This window comes from Pelecanus crispus, chromosome 2 (genome assembly GCF_030463565.1).
Source record: "Pelecanus crispus isolate bPelCri1 chromosome 2, bPelCri1.pri, whole genome shotgun sequence".
NCBI classification, from domain to species: domain Eukaryota; kingdom Metazoa; phylum Chordata; class Aves; order Pelecaniformes; family Pelecanidae; genus Pelecanus; species Pelecanus crispus.
The window spans coordinates 38,856,557-38,875,533 of record NC_134644.1 but is presented as its reverse complement, the minus strand read 5'-3'; the positions used below and the strand labels follow the sequence as shown (position 1 = coordinate 38,875,533).

General features: G+C 39.5%; 1 protein-coding gene across 1 annotated transcript in view; it reads left to right on the top strand.

Annotated features, from left to right (window-relative positions):
* Positions 1 to 10,049, top strand: part of HIBADH (3-hydroxyisobutyrate dehydrogenase) — an 83,869-nt gene extending 73,820 nt beyond the window's left edge. Inside the window, 2 exon segments of the mRNA XM_075705761.1 lie at positions 4,417 to 4,573; positions 9,879 to 10,049. Coding sequence (XP_075561876.1) covers positions 4,417 to 4,573; positions 9,879 to 10,037 — 316 coding nt within the window. The 3' untranslated portion in view covers positions 10,038 to 10,049.
* Positions 10,050 to 18,977: the final 8,928 nt, after the last annotated feature.

Here is an 18,977-nt window from a genome sequence, read left to right as displayed (position 1 = left end):
CTTGCTTTTCTGTTTTACTCTAACATCATCCTCATTTACTAATCATCTTCATTTACTAATGAAGATGTCTGTTTTCACTGGAAGTGATTAGGTTTAGATTCTGTAACTAATTAAAAAAAATCTATCCTGAGTTCTGACCACTGATATGCTTGTTTTGTTATGTTTTGTTTTTTCCATTAATTTCCTGATGCTTTATGAATATTGCTAGTAAAAGTTAGAAAGTATGCCAGGCATTCTGGAAATGAATTCAGGTTTTCATTTGTATTTTCTTTTTTTCTAGCATGATAGTGCAACTTGTTAGTAGAAAAATCTTGAGTAGATTTTGCTATACAGTTTTATGGATATGTGCATATTGCAAAATACAGTAGTGACTTACTGTGTCAAACCAACACACAGAGTACATGTAAACTTCACAAATAAGAAATAAAAACATTAAGTGATACTGTCCACAGCCAGAGACTGTTTTTCTTTTTGCTGATCATCTCAGTGTCAGAATCTTTCCTTTTCTGACCTCTCACTTCCAGTTTAATAGTGTCTAATACTAGCAAAATAAAACTTGGAAATGAAATATTGCTGATACCTCATTTGTGTTTAGGTCAGATGGAAGTTGCTGGCTCTCAGGCAGTTTGTGGTCCCTTCAGAAACTGCTTGCACAGACTCAGGGAAGGGCTTATGTGGTGACACAAGATAGGACAAGGTTGCTTAATACGGTTGGGATGTAAGGGACCAGGAGAGCTATAAGGGCTCTATGACAATAACCTCACTGCAAAATCGCTTTTGTACTTCCAACAGCAGAGAAAGTCATCTGTATGAGGACGGACTGCAGTGGCACCCAGATTTATGCCAAAAGCTGCAAATACAGCTCTCTCCGAAGCAATTTTACTGTATACCGATTTGTGCCTGCTTGCTTTTTTAGATATATAAAGTGAAAAGACAGTAAACAAACTTTGCCCTCTGACGCTAAGTCTAAAGATAGTTTCAGCCCCTACATCTGGTTTCTGTGAGCACCCCTGGCCTATAGATGGAAGACGAGCAGAAAGGGGAGTCAAGAGCATAGAGGAACATGTGCTGCTAGCTGAGGGATGATTAACCCTGAGCACATTCCGACTGCAAATTTTAGAAAGCGTGCCTTGAAAAAGAATTCCTCCAAGAGCCCTGTGGCTCTGCTGTCTTCGGCATGGGGCTATAGCTAAGTCTTGTGAAGGTTAGTAATGACACTTGAAAGCACTTACCTTGTTTAAAACACCAATGGCAAAGTCATTTTTAGCTGTGGTAGAAGGGTCCTAAGGTTCTGCTTGAATATTTGCAACTTCGTATGGTATTTATCCAAAGCACCTTGAGATGGGAAACTCTCAACAGTTCAGCTACTTCAGTTGTTACACCTTAAAATGAGACCAGAACACATCTTTTTTGTGAGATGCCATTTCAGTTTTTCTGTCTGTTCCAGACTGAACTCTTGGAGGAGTGTATGAAAATTTCAGTACATGGTTTTATCAAAGCTCAGCAAAACTTGAGTTTTGAGTAGTAGCTCAAAGCATTCCTGTTTTAGCCATTTTTTTTTTATGTGTGTCCGTTGCTGAGTTTCTGCTGTTCAGTTCATTAGGAGTGTTATTGAAGAAGCATTGATTTGAGGGAAGCAATTGTTTTTGTTCTATTATAAGTACAGTTAATACATGGACTTCTTTTCTGCTTATAAGGGAGAAGAACATTTTGGTAATTGTAAATTCACATGCGCATGCACAAGCTTTTGCCACGTCCAATGGCAAGTTGTTATGGGGACTGGCAGACTGTCATCATTTTGATAGCTTGAGCAGTATATCTCTTGAACAGCAATGGAGCTCTTATGCAGAGAGTATCATATGTTCCCAGCCAATTTACAGGGAAACAGCAATAACATTTTATCATGGTTGAGAGCCCAGTAGCTGCTTCCTATTAAACTTGCCCTTTCAGATACCTGTCTTGGATTAATTTGTTGATTTCAAATGGAAACTCAGTCTTCTCCACTGAAGCATGACTTTCTAGGATAGACTCTCACTGAATGACAATTACTGTATATTCTAGCTGGTTTCAGACCATTACAAGCTTTGGGCACAGTGGAAGACAGAGGACTTCTTCAGTAACTGATTTTAATATATGTCTAATTTTAACTGTCAGTTATGTATGCACCAGTGGATGAATCCTCAGAAAGATGAAATGCAAAGCACTTCTAACTTGCTCTTATTAATGATACACTTGCTGCAAAGGAGAAAAAAAAAATAGGTTCGGGTCTCCTGAAGAGAATCTGCGTGGTGTTTAAGAGCAATGAAGTTTGAAGAAGCAGGGATTTAAACTGACGTTATCTTCCTTTTTCTTTTCCTAGAGAAAAAATATGCCAGATCTAGTGCAGACAACATTTTACATATCTGTATAATACACACATATCTTTTAAAGTATACTTTCACAGAGAGGTAGTAGGAACACTGTGAGAAGAGCATTCTTCGGGAGGGTTATATGCATTTTGAAATAATAAGCTCTCTGTCTTGTGGTATACTTGCAGCTGTAATTACAGGCCTCTCCATGCAGCTAGATATGGCACAAGCAGGCACTACATTGCTAAAAATACTGATCTGGATGTAAGAACAATAAGGAAACAAACAAACCAAGAGATTTGTTTTGGCCAAAAAAGTAACCTCTGTGTATTTGAAAGCTCAGGTGTTGTCTGGTCCCAGTGCAGGCTTTTTGGATGACAACAATTAAAGCAGTTATTCAGAGTGGCTCTTGACGAAGACTTTGATGCACTATGGAAGATAAAAGTACAATTCAAATACTGTGAAAACCTACTGGTGCTGGAAAATACTTTTTTTTTTTAAATAAATGGCCGTTGAAAGCGTTCAGTTGAGTCAGAGGGTTGGAAAAAGATGGGGAGGAGAATAAAGCTTGATCCATTCAGGCCAGCAGCATACTTTCCATTGAATTTCAGGGGCTGCAGCAACTCTTATGAGACTGCACAGCAATAACGCTAAAAAGCTACCTTTGCAGTACAGAAGTGCTTTGCATTAGGAGGGCAGAACTGCAGAGACCCATGCCATTATGGGAACAGGAACCATGCTGTAGCGCCCACTGTCTTAAATGTAGTTTTTCAAATCCAAACTGCCTACTGGAGTAAATAGACATAAATTTTAGCAACTATTCCATTGGTAATGAGCTTTAGTTACCTACAAATTAAAACCTTGAGCGCTACAGTGCCTGGAATCGGTGTTAGGATCCCTGTGGCTATGGAGATCTGCAAAAAGTCTGTGGTGTAAGAGCTAATGTAAAAAGCATTGTCTTCTATAAAGGTTAAAGCTCAGATGGAATTGTGTGGAAAAGGTGTTGTTTTATTTTTAACCTGTTTGCTTGTCCATAGCAAAGTAGGTTGTGATATATCCCTTTTAAAATGTCCTTTTCTCATCTTGGATTGTTACTGAGGATAATTCCCTTGCTTGCTGCTTTGTCATGAGTGTAACTGAACATTTGTACAGGGACGGATAAACTGCTGCTGCTCATTGTTGGTATAAACGTAATTGGTGTAAAATTACACTTGCAACTTGGTATCAGCATAAATGTGAATCCATAAAAGGGTTAATTTTCTGTAGTATTGAAGTACTTTCAGGGTCCACATTGAGCAGGGGTTTATGCCATCAGCTTTGTGATAGAACAAATGACGTTTCTACTTGGACAAGCTTTGTTTTATTAGGATCAGTAACCTTATCAAGAAGTTGACCCAGAACTATAATGTATGTTTGTGAATAGATAACATATGTCACAGTGAGAGGCAGACTTGCCTCATAAGCCAGAGTATATAAAGAAGATTTAATAATAGCAAAGCAAAGAATGTACAGATGTATACAACAGTAATATTTTTTGAGAAGTGTAGTGGTTTTGTTCACCTATTAGAGCAGGATCATTTGCGTTATCTTGCTTACATCAAAAATATACTAGTGTGCCTGTATAAACACATCGCACAAGTACTTTCACACTGCCACACTTGCTTGTGAACTTTTTGCTTTGTTCAGCTTTTGAGCATATAATTTTGATATGAAGAACAAGTATGTGACCTAGTAGGTAGCAGAACAGAGAATGCGTTTTAGTAATTTAAATATGAGGGAACTGTTGTTCTCAGAGGACCTTTATTTTGCTTGCGTGTTCAAAATGGCTATGTGGAGGGGATTTACTTAGTGGAAAAGGAAAAAAGCTCTGAAAACCTACTGCTTAAATGGTGGATTGATGGTCTTTAATTTCAGATACAGCATCCCTACCCCCAATATCAATACCCTGTCATTTTTCATGACTTATAATAAAGGGAGAGAAATTATGGTAGGGTCCTAAGATATAAAACAAGTCACCCATGTCTTGTGCATTTTGACATTAACACTTCTCTTCCTTGACCTTTGACAGATTAGGCCTTGACCCAAAGCTGCTGGCCAAAATCCTGAATATGAGCTCAGGTCGCTGTTGGTCAAGCGACACGTACAACCCTGTTCCTGGAGTGATGGAAGGAGTGCCATCTGCTAATAATTATCAAGGTGGCTTTGGAACAACACTCATGGCTAAGGTACGTAATACTTGCATGTAAAGTATGTACAGTTGCTTCTCTCTGGACTTCTAGCAAACATTCTTCTCAGGGAAAATTTATGATTATAGGGGAATAGTGTGCATGAACAGAGGGGAACGCAAGCTCTTACTCTGAATTAATGAGTTGAGTAGGGGGCTTTTCCTTAGCCTCCAGCCTCTTTCTAGCCACTATTACTGCTGAGCAACTCAATGAGGTTATATGCGCTGTCTTTTTGAGTTCTGCCTTAATCCAGGAGACCTGGTGGACTTGCGTGTATGGCAAGCATTCAGCCAGCCATTTCAGGTGCCTCTTGCATGACTGCTCTAGAACTTAGGAGCCTAAGCTCAAGAGAGCAATTTGGGGAAATCCAGGTGACCTAATTAGGTGCGAATAGTGGCATAAGCATCTAAGATTTTGGGCCCAGTCTCTTCCGGATACCTTAAACTGTGCTACTGGACGTGCCCTCTAGCACCCCTTTCCTTGCTAAGCCCACTGCCTATGTGCTTGTCTTTCAGCCGAAGGCCATTCTGCAGAAAGCAGACAGGTTTTAACCCACACCCCTGCAGACTGATTTTCTGCAGGTACTTGCACCATGCTGTGAGCTCTCCTGAGTTGTTTTTGTTGGTGGCAGAAGTAATGCTTCTTATGAGTACTAACCTAGTAATGTGAATTATTTGTCCACAAAGTGGAAGATCTGGGTTTTAGGTCCTTCTCAGCATGAAGTTGTAACCTACAGCTATCCCATCCCAGGAGAGTACTCTTACTGCCATGCTCTTGGCTGTTCTAGGAAAAGCACTGTCCTGAGTCACTCTGTGGTCAGGAAAGCAAAGCTCTTAGAGGCCAGGGGAAAGTAGGCAAGGAGGTCAGGGCTCTGCATCCCACTGATGAAGACACACAGTTGGAGAAAGGAGCTGTAGAACTCTGACTCTTGAACTACTATTGCATTTAGCACGATTGCCTAAGGTAAATTATAAAACCAGCCCTGGAAGAGATTTCTCATCTAAGCATGTAAGCGCAGGAAATAACTTCACACTGAAATCCCACACGGGATACTGTCCTGAGGGAGGCATCTGAGTTCATACAAGACAGGTTTTAGGCATACCAGTTTATGAGTGCTCCCAACTGGTTAGGCATTCTGGCCATTTGCAGCTCTTCCACGTACAGTGGAAATTAAGCACATAAAACTAAAATAACATTCTCAGAGCTCATGATCAAACTCAGATATTGCCATGCAAATCTCCACAGTGCTGGAGTTCCTGTATGTAATACCTGCCTACTGATACTGTTCCTGTTGTTTTGCAGTTGAATTATGTCAATTGGTACATTTGCACATTTGGTAGAATTAGCCAAATTCTGCCCAGGGTGGGTCCAAAGTGTTTTGCATGTGGTATCACCAAAAAATTTTGCTAAAGCTGCATGGCTCAGAACCCCTCAATGGCTGGCCTGCTACATTTTATGTTTATGGACCAACAACCAGGAGCTTGCATTTCTTTGAGGGATGTGTTAAAATATTGCAAAGCAGCAGTTTTTATGTCATGTTCACGTCATTGAACATAGGGGACAATAAAGTGTTATTTAAATTATTGATTTATAAAATGTGTTAGGTTATTGTTTGGAGTTTGCCAGGGCTATTGATTAGAGATAAGCAATCTGATCTTGGCACTGCCTCAAAGCTCTTGTTTCCATCTTGTGTGCTGTTTTCAGAATCTGTTGTGCCTGCTGTGCCCTGTTCCACACTGCAGTCTCTGTTCTCATGATTCTTAACTCTTACTCTTGTCCAGAATAACCTCATAGTATAAATGGGATGGGGGCACATATGTCCTTCCCTCCCTTCTAAATTTCTTTGAAAAGGGTTTTTTTCTTTTGTTCTGCTTCTAAGAGGGATCTTCATCTCCTCTGGAAGCTGCCTTAAAAGATCTTCCTTTCATTGGAGGAATAGTAGCCTGGCTTGTGCCTGGTTTTGGTTATAACTGCCAGCTTTTGGTTATAAAGCATCAGTGATAACTAAGACGAGAGTTCCTCAGGGAGGTTTGTAATTGCTGTTCACCTCTTCTGACTATGCCTCTTCTGCCAGTCCTGCCTGCTAGGCAGCCTGAAGACTGTCGTCTTCAGGCTGGAATCCTCAATAAGAAGGAAAGACACTAAATTCCTCTCATGCCTCTTGAACAATGCCATGTTATTCTATATAGACAGAAGATTACTTGAATGAGTAAGTAACCAAGATAGCTGATCATATTCAAGGTATTATTTGGTGCAGTGGTGACCTCTTTTAAAACATTTCTCCATAGTTTGTGGAAAAACTTTTGCTACTCTCTCTTTCATCCTGGTATGTGACATTGTGAATTGTTTGAGTTGGGGACTTTTTTTCTGGGAAATACTGAGCATGCTTTTGCTACTTAAGAAAGGAGAAAAGCTATATTCAAAGGAGAAAGATGTAGGTACAAGCCTGAGGTTGAGAAGAGAATAGTCCACAATGAAAACATCTAAGAGTGACTCAGTAACACAGTCACTAAACACAGTTACTAAACTTCAGGTTACTGCTCACATATAAGCTGTGGTAGAAGTCAAAGGCTTTCTTAAAAGTATTTTGTCACCAATGGATCTCTCAAACAGAGCCAGGGCATCCTTATTTTAAGTGTTTGGGACAGAAAAATGTCAGACATAACTGAAAAGCTCTTCAGTCTTGAAATCTGATATTGAAACCTAGAATTTAGTCAACTTAATGTGAAATCTGCTCTAAAGATTTTGCATTTAAAAAATCTAGTTTTCTTCCCCTTGCCATCTTTGTGTCTGAAGCATTGCAGGCCAGAAGTTCCGTCTTTCATTAACAGCACAGTTGCTAATTAAATGTCTTCTTTGAATCCTGAGAAGAGCTAGATTTATATCATACTATTCTTGACTCATGTCAAGACAGTCTTTGAGCTTTATTCCGAATGGCAGTTTCATTTACATCAACTGCAAAATAAATGTAAGGAACCAGGTATTTCCAAAGTGACCACTGGAAGCAGATTCTGAAAGAGAATCTGTTTCCCTATTCCAAGCTGAAAAAAAGTGGTTAGAATAGTCGGTACAGGGAGACATCTGGAAGATGTTGTCAGTTCCAAAAGAGTATGAGAGGACCCATAAACTATGCTGTGATTTTTACTTTTCCAAAAAGGTCAGCAAAGGGCAAATTGCTTTCAGAGCTGTTTTGTACTATTTACTTGAGGAATCTCCAACGTCAGGAGAAAAGGTGCAAAATACTTTACAACCTGAAGCTAAAGATAAGCTTTACTTACATTTTGGGTTTTTTTTCCCTTCAAAGCTCTAATTTATAGAACGGAATTTAAAAAAACAAAGCAACCTTCCAGCAGTTCGGAGTCAGGAGTCCTTGTCTGATGTTTCAACCATCTTGGAGCCAGAGTTTCATTATTAAAGTGAACTGACCTGCTTCATGAAATTGTATTTGTCCTAGCAGTCTACTCAGAATTTTCAGGGATTGCTTCTGTGAATGCCCCTTCAGAGAGAAATAGATCACGATCACCACTACCCAAACCAAGCACCTTCACTAGTTTGGAGTTGGATGATTTTGCCATTCAGTATTCTGTGACATGATTTAAGCTATATTGAATAAACAAGAGATTTCACAAAGAGGGTTTAGAAGAGGCTAGGAATATGTCATGGAAGATCTTATTGTAAGTGAGGTTAAAGTAAGTGTTCCTAGATTTGTCAGGTCGTCAGTCTTTCAACAGAATTGTTAGACAAGAAGGAATGATCTGTGCTGATGCAGATGAAGAATATTTTGGATCCTGTGACATCTGATATGTATGTTTTTCCCATTTTCCTAGATCTTGAAGTCATTCAAGGGTAATAGGAAGAGTAACTATAATTCTGATTTGTATCAGAATGACCTTTATAGAGCCGATTTACAGATCAAAGTGACATTTAGAGAGTAGAGTAAGATCTTGAATTTCCTTGTGCTAATTCAAATCCAGACACACAGAAAGTAAAGACCTGTCTTGTAAGTCATCCCTGAGAAGCCAAAGGTGCTCTCAGCAGTACTACAGTCACTCAGTTCTTCTGTATCAAAGATTTGTTATTTTAAAAGAAGTAATAACACTGCAAATTCTATAAACCAACATAGTCCTGGGTGGACAGCAAATCTAGGCACTTCCTAGTAACACTTGAGAGGTTCTTGTGCAACTTTCATGAAATGTGGACCGCAAAATTGATTTCTCTAGCAAGACCTTATAAAGGCAACCTTGAGTGCAGGCATTACTTTCATAGTTAGACAGAAGATCTGTTTATACACCCAGGGCCTTGTTAGCTTTTCTTTCTTTGGTTGGTTTTGTGTCTGATTCAGCTTAGAATTCAGGACATCCTCCAGTGTGGCTTGTCATTTCTGTCCAGAATGCATGCAAGCAGACTATTTCTAGCTAACTATGGTTAGTCATAGTACCCGGTACTTGCCTTTGAGTTCTGTCCTGTTTATCTCAGATTATAGCTGTAGTTGACCAAGGAGTCTGGAGGACAAGTTTCAAATTCATCCTCCTTGCATCCTCCCCTCCTTTTTTTGCACCAAATTTAGCGTTTAAAAATGCAGTAGAATTATTTTCTGTATACCTTTATCTTCAGTCATTAAAGAAAACTTTAAGTTGTAGCAGACCCAGGACAGTCCCCTAAGGAATTATTTAATACACCCTTCCAGTTAGGCTGCAAACCATTCACATTCACAAAGTGGCCTGTGCCTCTCATTTTGCTATTAACTGGTCACATTACCGTAAATGTATGTAGGCTAAGTGGGTTCAATTTTGTTGTTATTCAAATCCCCCACTTGATTTTTAACCTGTTTTTAGAAAGAAAGATGTCCTCTTCCCCAAACAAGAAAATGACGCCATTACAACCTATGTGAAATGCTTAAATGAATAGCCAGGGAAATTTTATTTTTGGAGGTGACATAAAAAAGTGGGGAGAAAGAGTCTGAGTCTTGCTACTAGGTTGTATAGTGATCTAGGATCTTAAAATTCCTCCTGTCCTGAAGGAGGTTGCATGCCTTGCAAAGTTTGGGTTTTTTCTGTTGAATAACATTGAGTTGCTGTTTTAAAAATTAAAAGCTAAACAAGGCTCCCTTCTTCCAGGACTGAAATTTTAAGGCTGGACTATTGTATTTGTTGGCAGTAGAGTTTTCTTCACAATGGAAGCCAAATAACCTATAATATGTACATGTCTATTTATATCCTTGTTGTTTCTCCCCTGACTTTTTCTCTTTTTCCTTCCTTCTGTTCTTCCTCTCTGCCCTCTTCCCCCCTTTTCTCCCTCCCCACAGGACCTTGGCTTGGCCCAGATTTCTGCCACCAACACAAAGACGCCAGTTCCTTTGGGATCCCAGGCACATCAGATCTACAGGATGATGTGTGCAAAAGGCTATGCCCTGAAAGACTTCTCAGCTGTGTTCCAGTTTTTACGTGAGGAGGAAACCTTGTGAGCTGTCCTTTGGAAATGGACACAGTAACAAACCACATTTTTTTATCCCTATAGCTCATTTGAGACGTATGTGGGTTTCATCAAATACTGCGCATCCTGATCCCATACAGACTAATCATCTTTGGTTATCTAGATCACAATGAACTCCGGGGTTTTTTCATAATTCTTGAAAAAGCAAGCCAGAGGAAGGGATTGTTTGGCAATTAGCCAGACAGTGATTTCTTTTTTGTTTTAAAAACCATCAAAGTTTTTTTTTTTCACTAGATGCAATAAATAAATATTTTTTTTATGAAACACTTAACTGTTTGCATATGAAATAACTTTCATTATGGCTACAAACTTAGGTGACTCTTGAATAGTAAGACAATGTTATATAGTGATTTTATTATATATTAGTGATCTATTAAAATTAAAAATTAATACTTTATGGAAAAAGAGAAGATATGTTCAATGAAGAAACACGGCTTGAGATGGATTTTTTTTTCCTTGCACCTGCTAGCCTTGAGTTGATCAGTAGTGAACTGTTCCTGGGATTCAGGTTGCAGATTAAGTTTATAGGCACGTGTTTCTAAGTGGAGAGCTGTTACAGCATGTTTACCTGATAGACTTAGTTAAAATAACATAGAATGTGTGTCCCTCTTGTAAAGCTCCGTTATTGTATTTTGCTAACCCAATTTTATATTTTCTTGTATTCTGTCACACATTTTCAGAACTCAAGAACAGCACTTCTCAGAAGTTCTAACAAAGCGTATATTTGTTTTAGGTAATTACTGAAGTATTTTAAATCTAAACAAACCCCATTATTTTGAAAAGAAATAAAAATCTATACTGGTAAATACTTGCTGTATGATTATTTGCTTTTTGTTTTGATGCACTCTTGTACACATATCATTAACCAAAAACTTGTACTAAGTGGTCTTATTCTTTAATTTGCTTGGTTTTCTACAGATTATCTTGCAAAACCAAGCTTTTCAAGAGCTCTTGTTGTGAAATGCAGATGGTAATATATTTGCATCTGTATTACCTTAACCATTCACCATCTCCTTGGTCTTGCAAAAATACAGGTACACATTTGGCTTTATGAATATAAATACATATGTTGATTTTGCTAGAACTTCACATTCAGACTTATTTGCAGGCTCTAGGCTTAATGGTTAATTATGCATTTACATTTCTATTTTGGTTGTACGATGGATCCTTTTATATATGCACATTTGGGTTACAAAATTGTGTGCTTGAATTAGCTCAGGTCTGTGAATAATCTACTGAGAACTTGGACATTATATTTTAACACATTAGTAACATTATACAAAAGCCATTAAACAGTACCGGTTGATCTGTTCTCCTTTCAGTTTTCTTTGAAAACTGTTTGACATTCTAGGTTATTCAGGGATTTGGGGCTCATTAATGTTATATATGAGTGTAGGACTACTGGGAGCAATCTTACTTTTAAAAAATTGTTCATCTCTCTTTCAATAAAACTACTGTTTCTACAGGATTGCATTCATTCCTTGAAATTAGATGCAAAACTACCTGCACTAAAACTATTAAAATTGCAAAGTGAACCACTCAAGTGCTGGAAAACACAAAAACAGGGAACCATAGCTGCAGATGGGTCGTTCAACCCTTGATACCAATATCGCATACTATAACATTTATTTCTGTGGGACTCCTGCCTCACATAATGCAAAGGATGGACCTAGTCTCAAAATGAATTTGAGGCCATGTAGTGAAGGACGTTTTTGCCAGGAGGATCCTTGGTCATTTCAAAGTTTTATAATGGATGAGGTAAGGAATTTTCGGAGAGTCCTGGTTAAGTTTTTGTCTCCTCTGTATTTGACTTGGAGTTCTGGCTGGCATCAGCAGGTCTGCTGAGAGGTGCATCCTTCTACTGCCCACCCCAGCCTGTGGCAGTGTTTGCTGTGAATGTGTTTGCCCGTAACCCTGGGCTTACCTGTAACCCTGGGCTCGCAGGAAGCATAATCAGTTGTTTTGTGAAGACATTATATGCACACATAAACGTTGGGAGCCATGAGGAAAGAGAATACGCTCAGCGAGACACACTCTGAAGCTTTTAGCTTCTGAAATCATAAGATCTCTGTTAAGCATGTGGAACCTTCGTTATTATTTTTATGTTTCTCCCAAAAGCTTGTAGCTTAGGCTTCCTGGGGTTCATTTCTCCTCCCCCGCAACCTCTGATCAAATTTTAAATTCCTACTCTGAAGCACAGGGTGCTCAAGTTGAAGTAAAGGCTGCCAGAATGCTATTTTGGCAAACCAACAAAATGTTCTGTGGTCTCCTTCTTGGAGGAGGATGTTGGCTGAAATTAAAAACAAAAAAAAACCCAAAAAACCCCAGCTTCAGGGCAGCCAGCCAGCATGTAAAATTTTAGAACAAGCAGTTAGTTTGGCAAAGTTAGAAACAACTTTTTAAATAAGTCTTATTATGGAAAGTGCCTTGAAACCTTTAATGATGTCCAATACCTGAATCCAGTAATACAATTTATATTACAATACACATTTTTTTCCTAATTCTGCAGGGGAATATTGTGTGACTGGATACATATAATGGTGGTGGTATTCATGCTAGCTCTGGCTATTCTGCATGTGCATATGTATATAATGTCTCTTTTGCTCTGCATGGGACATACTTCTGGTCTATGGAAATTAAGCAAGTACTAAAACTATTGTCACTACCAGAAACAGGTGTTGAAAACAGTAATTTGTTGAGTTGAACAGAAAGATTGTAAAATCGGCTGAATTTCTACACTAATTACCTCCCAGTACATACACACAAATTAGGTGCAACAAATTAACTGCATATTTTGTAAATGTCCCAAAGGGAAACTTGAGGTAACTTCTTTTTAAATTAGTTTGAATGTTAAACTAGCCCTCCCATCATGCTTACTTTGGAAATTCACCTATATCAAATGCATTTATTGACTAACAGGAAAGCATTGACAACCAATAAAAGTAGTGATGGTTTTAAAAAAAATCCTAAGCAGCCTTCTCTCATTTATGATTCAGTATAACCCGTCTTAAGCAACTATTTTTGGTGGTCGTTTAACAGAGGAGGCCTTCTATTAAAGCTGCTGAGTACTATATTGCTTTAACTTTATTTATGGCTCTTACAAGCCTCGGGAGGAAGAGGAGGTATTCTGACCAAGTAAAAGTATTATATGTGATATTCTGGCTCTGCTTTAATCAATGGGAATTTTGCCATTAAGTACAATACTGCCAAGATTTCACAGTGTGTTGAATGCCCACGTGATTCCAGTGCAGATGTGGCCAAGATGGAGCTCTGGAGGAGCTCAAGCGCATCCCGCAGGCAGGGATTGTGCCACGTTACTGGCATCAGGATTATGAGAGATTGGGGTGGTGGCTGTGAGAGGAGAGAGCCAGCAGGAGCTGCTGAATTTGATATTGCCAGTCTCCATCCCAGCCTTGTCCCACAGTGAATGAGGGATGCTGAGTGGGACAGAATAGCTGCTGTACCTTCCTGCCTGAGAAAAGAGCTACCCACCTTTTCAGCTGTTTAAATCTTACGGCTGTTTTGCCACAAGAAGATTTATTAAATGGTTTATGGAATAGAAAGACTGGGGCTGCCCCTGGAGCAGGCAGACAAGGGCTACCATCATACAAGGGCTACTGTATTTATGCAATAGATGTCTTCCTATGCTTTTAGTCCACCAGCAAGACCCAAAGCTACCCAGGCACAACTCTGAGGGTACTAACTTCATTGGTAGTGATACCTGTTGCTTTTGATTTGTCTTTACATCATCATCACTGTATTCTCCTCTTTCATATAAAAATAGATGTAAGTCAGCTTTTCTCAAGAGAAGTTGAGAATATTGCCTGTCTTTACAAAGCTGTCTAATAAGTTGTGGAAACTTTGACGCAGCTTAGAAACCTCTGATGTGTTTTCTTGGTGCTCAACATGTAGAGCTAGGGTCCTCTGCAGTATTTTAGACTTACGGTTTGATAAGACCCCCTTAAAGTTAGGGGACTTTAAAATGGGAAGCCTTTTTATTAACTTCAGTATCAAGTTCTTAGAACTCTTACTTGCAAGCCTTGCAAAACTGAAAAACTGTGTTTCAGTATTGGGAGAAGTTTAGTTCAACATCTACAAATTAGAATAAATGGTACTTTTGAAAAGCTCGAGCTTTCAATAGCAAGGATGTCTTTGTCATTCTGTGCAACAGCATAATGGATGTATGGTCTTTAAAGGCTGCCGGTATTTCTAAGATTTGTTGCTTTCTAGACATGATTTGTCACAACCCATCCTGCCGGCTGGCACAGTTACACATTTTTTTTTTTCCCAGTAAGAATAATAGCAACAGTTACAAAGTTTTCTTAGGTGGACAGAGAATGAATATTTTTATGGTTGGCATGTTCAATAGATGTACGACATGGAACTAGGTATCCATATGGCAGTGATTTTCTTTTTTTGGTTTTGGCATTCATCATGGATTGTGAGCACTTGGGGTAAATTGAAACAGGTGGATAAACCTTTCTAAAGTACTACATGTCTCATAATAACTACTGTATAATTAAAAGTCATCTGGCTCTTTCTGCATTTACACCCAACTTTTCCTTTTGACCTTGACCCTGAGATGAGGTCTGGATTTTCATTTGAGGTCAGAGATAACTCAGTCTGTTTCTTCATTTAGTTTTACTGAGCCTCAATTAGTGGTGACAGTGTTCTGTTGGTTAAAGTAAATGCTATATATGGCGATAATAAATGTGCTAACATATGTTTTATGAAGTTCACTGATTTCAAAAAGACTTGGAGTGCTGACAAAAACAACTTAAATACATGTATTAAAAAGATAAGTTTGCATGTACCTGAAATACAGCTACCCTGGAAAGAAATGCAAATACTGCTACAATACATTTCAGTCCTTACAGTGTTTTTAGAAAAGGAATTAATAGTAATTCGTCTTGATGAAATTCAAAGGAGAAACCAGGCAAGTAAAAGAAAAGTAATAGCCTTCAAATGTGGTCAGATGTAAGCTTTATTTGGCCAGAATCAAGTGTTGCTGCTGTCTGTCTTCCAGTTTGAGCCGCATGATGAAACTAGTTTGGATTTATGCAGGCGACTTAGAGCACCAACAGCTGTGATGTGGAAAGTAACTTAAAGAACACTTCTTAAAATCTCTGAGCTGCCTCTTTGTTTTGAGTGCTTTCTTCCGAGAGATTTCATGGTGTTAACTGGGCTGTAGTCACTGGTTGCAGGCATACCTGAGCCAGCGCTAAGCTAGCTTGTTTGCATATCTGCAGCTCTCTAGTCCCAGAGGCTTTCCTGGGAAGCTGGGCAAATACTGAGTCAGCAGTGCTGTGTAGACAGCCTGTTTCCAGTAGCTAAACTGGCTAGTTTGTGGCTAGCAATAGTAGGTCATTTTTGCTTTCCAGTCATCATGCATGTTATTCCATGGCTATAGAGCCTGGAAGCTTCCAATGACCGATATGCAGTAGGCTAATGCATTGGATGTTGTAGCTGTTATCTGTTTCACAGCATCATCTTGGCAGTTTGTGCCCTGTTTTTTTCCACTGTTTGTACGATGCCTAGGACAAGTCCCCTTGGGGTTGTGTAATTGTGTCAGGCAGCTGTCAGTCTGCAGTCCACAGAAAAAACTTAACTTCAGTCACTCACTGGTGATTGAAGCCGGAACTTCAGGCAGATGGATTTAAGACATGCTTGGATTCCTCTGCATTTCTACATACAAGGTTTTAACACAAGCTTTACCTTGTTTGAATGTATCTATTGCACAGCACCAAGAGCTCACAGTATGTCAGTTGGTTATTTTTTCCTGTATTTGACTGCATTAGATCTGCATTCGCTGTTCATGCTCAAAAAGAGCCAATTTCTGGTCCTTGCCAGGGGAAGGAGAGAAGAATACTGCTAAGCAAATGGAGATTGGTAGGTCAAAGGACCTAATGCCAACATGTTACTCTCACTGGAAACCACTGAATCCTGTCCCCACCTCCCATTGCTGGGACTTTTCTCCTCTGCTTGTCCTTGGATAGATAACTGTGTTAGCTTATGTGATGCAGGTGCAAATGAGGTCTGTGTTTAATAAAAAGAGGAAAAATAGGCAGCATCTTTTGCTGTGTGACTTGCTAGACCTATCAGGGGAAGGTGGTTCCTTGTAAAACAGATAAGGGAACCTCAATCCTCTCCCTCTGGCACCGTGATAAAGACGGAGACACCGAGTCCGCAGACATCCTTAGATACCACCACTGATGTTACAGCCAGCAGAATGCAGTTCCTGTCCCTCATCGCACCACCCAGCTCTGCTGTCTGAGCAATAAACATCGCACCAGCCTCTCCAAACTCTCCCTGGGGCCGCTTGTGGCTCTAGTTTTGGCAGCTTTGTCTGCCTTGGCCCTGGCTGCCTGGAATCTACTTCTGCGCTGCCTCCTGAAAATTCCTTTTCCAGTGCTGTGCCCAAACTAACTGTAGGCCTTCAGTGTGCCTGCAAATAAGATGTTAGGTCTTACTTGCTTTCCATGTGCTCCCAGTAGTGCCAGAAAGCACATAATGAATGTGTCTCCCTTGTTTCTTCCAGACTTAATAAGTAAACGGAGCTATAAACAGTAAGCCAAAAGGATGGGGATGGTAGGCATTTATGGGGTAATAGGAATTTGTTCATTGAACTGGTCGTTGTGCTACTTCGTGACTGCGGTATCTCAGCTTTTTCTGAGAGCAGGAGCAATGTGTGTTTCTTTTCATATGAAGAGGAACCAAAACTGCCTCTGTCCACTGACCTGTGGCTGTCATTTTGAAACAGACTCATTGTTTACATTTACAGTAAAAATGAAAAATAGCCATTTTCAGGTATTAAAATATAGCTGGTTTGATTTGTTGTTTTTTTTTTTAAATCCATTTTCCACAAATGGATGTTCCGATGTGTTTGCTAATATTTTACTTCCTTCTCCATCTATGTAACAGCCTGCATATTATAGGCTACATATAACATCTAAAATCACGTTCAGGAACCTATGAGAAACTCAACTCTTAAGGTAACCCTGCCGTGGTGCTGTTAATAACACATTGCAAACAAGAAAGTAGTAAGTGGAAATAATGCACTCATTTAGAAGTAATAAATCCTTTGATCTTTCTTTGAAGCAAGGGTATATGCTTAAACTACCAATTCAGGGACAACCAGATGCCCATAAAGAATGGTTCTTTGCTTTGATAGAAAATCACTGAGGCCTGCCCAGCAGCTCTGGTCTGTAAACAGATTAGTTAAGTGCTCATCAGCTCTGATTTGCATAGGACAGTCTTTGCACACCAGCCCTACTTCCTTAACGAGCTATTTACTTGCAGGAAAGCTACTGGGTTCCTTTTAGTTAGAAATCTCAGTAGAAAATTACTTTGTGAGAAGGGACAGGATCCTGATTTGGAAATAGTGCCTTTCCTCTTCATAGATGTTAATAGGCAATTGGTGACTGGCAGTCTGGCATGTTTGATGAGCCTCTTTAATGCCAGAGAGTGGGAATTAGACAAATAGCTCATACTTGGAAATTTGGAAAAAAGTTACTTCTCTCTGCTTATTGGTGGCTTTCATCCTCGGTTGGATAAGGAGCGTACATGGGAGAGGACTGGGAACCAGACGGGTGTTCAGCAGAGCTGAAGTGTTCACTGAAGAGGATTTCGCTGGGCTGTAAAATACTCATCGCCTTTGAATAAAAATAAATGCCTCGTGGATGCTTGCTGGTTTGTGTGCAGAAATTGTGTGCAGCCTGCAAATTTGGCACTTACATTTTTCCCTGTTTAAACTTCTTTTGATCCACACAATTACGTTTGTTTAATACAGAGGGAGGTCAGTCTCAGCCACAAACAGATGGTGACATTCACCCTAGGGTATAGAAGAGCTACGGTACTTCAGTGTCTTTTGCATTTTAAAGTGCATTACTTCTCAACTGATTTCAGCCTGGCCAACGGTTTGCTATGCTTCTGAATCAGGAAAGCAGCAAACCTGCAACTTTTTCTGATGGGGAGACAAAAATATCAAAAGGGGAAAAAAACACAAAGTATTGCTGAAACCAATGTGAGCAGATTCAGTGCAAACCTGCTGCAGCTGGAAAGGTCTTAAAAATGATAGACAAGATTCTTTCTATATTAATGATCCCACAAACTTTGGGGTGACAGGTGTACAAATGAGGGTATAATGTAAGTATGTGTGTTTTAAAACAGAATACCAGTGTTAGACACAGGAAAGTTAATCATGTAGTTCTGCCTTACCCTAGTAAGAGTGAAAAATGTTATGAATCTGTTTTTTCACTGCTTACACTATTTCCATTTTGTGTCCCCTTTTGCTTGAAAAGTAAACTTAGGTTAGTGTCTTTGTGCCTGAAAACATAGGGTAGAAGGTTGGACTGAGGAAAATACATACCATTTTCACGGACAGGCTAAATATAGTTAGAAACTCTTCCCTGTAAATCCTGGTTTTGGCTGGGATAGAGTTAATTTTCTTCCTAGTAGCAGGCATAGTGCTGTGTTTTGGATTTAGTAGGAGAAGAATGCTGATAACACAGTGATGTTTTTAGTTGTTGCTAAGTACTGCTTATGCTAGTCAAGGACTTTTCAGCTTCCCATGCTCTGCCAGGTGCACAAGAAGCTGGGAGGGGGCACAGCCAGAATAGTTGATCCAAACTGACCAAAGGGCTATTCCATACCATATGACATCATGCTCAGTATATAAACTGGGGGGAGCTGGCCGGGGAGCAGCAATCGCTGCTCGGGGAACTGTCTGAGTATCGGTCGGCAGGTGGTGAGCAATTGCATTGTGCATCACTTGCTTTGTATATTATTATTGTTATTATCATTATTATATTGTTATTATTATCATTACTATTTTACTTTATTTCAATTATTAAACTGTTCTTATCTCAACCCAGGAGTGTTTCTCACTCTTACTCCTCCGATTCTCTCCCCC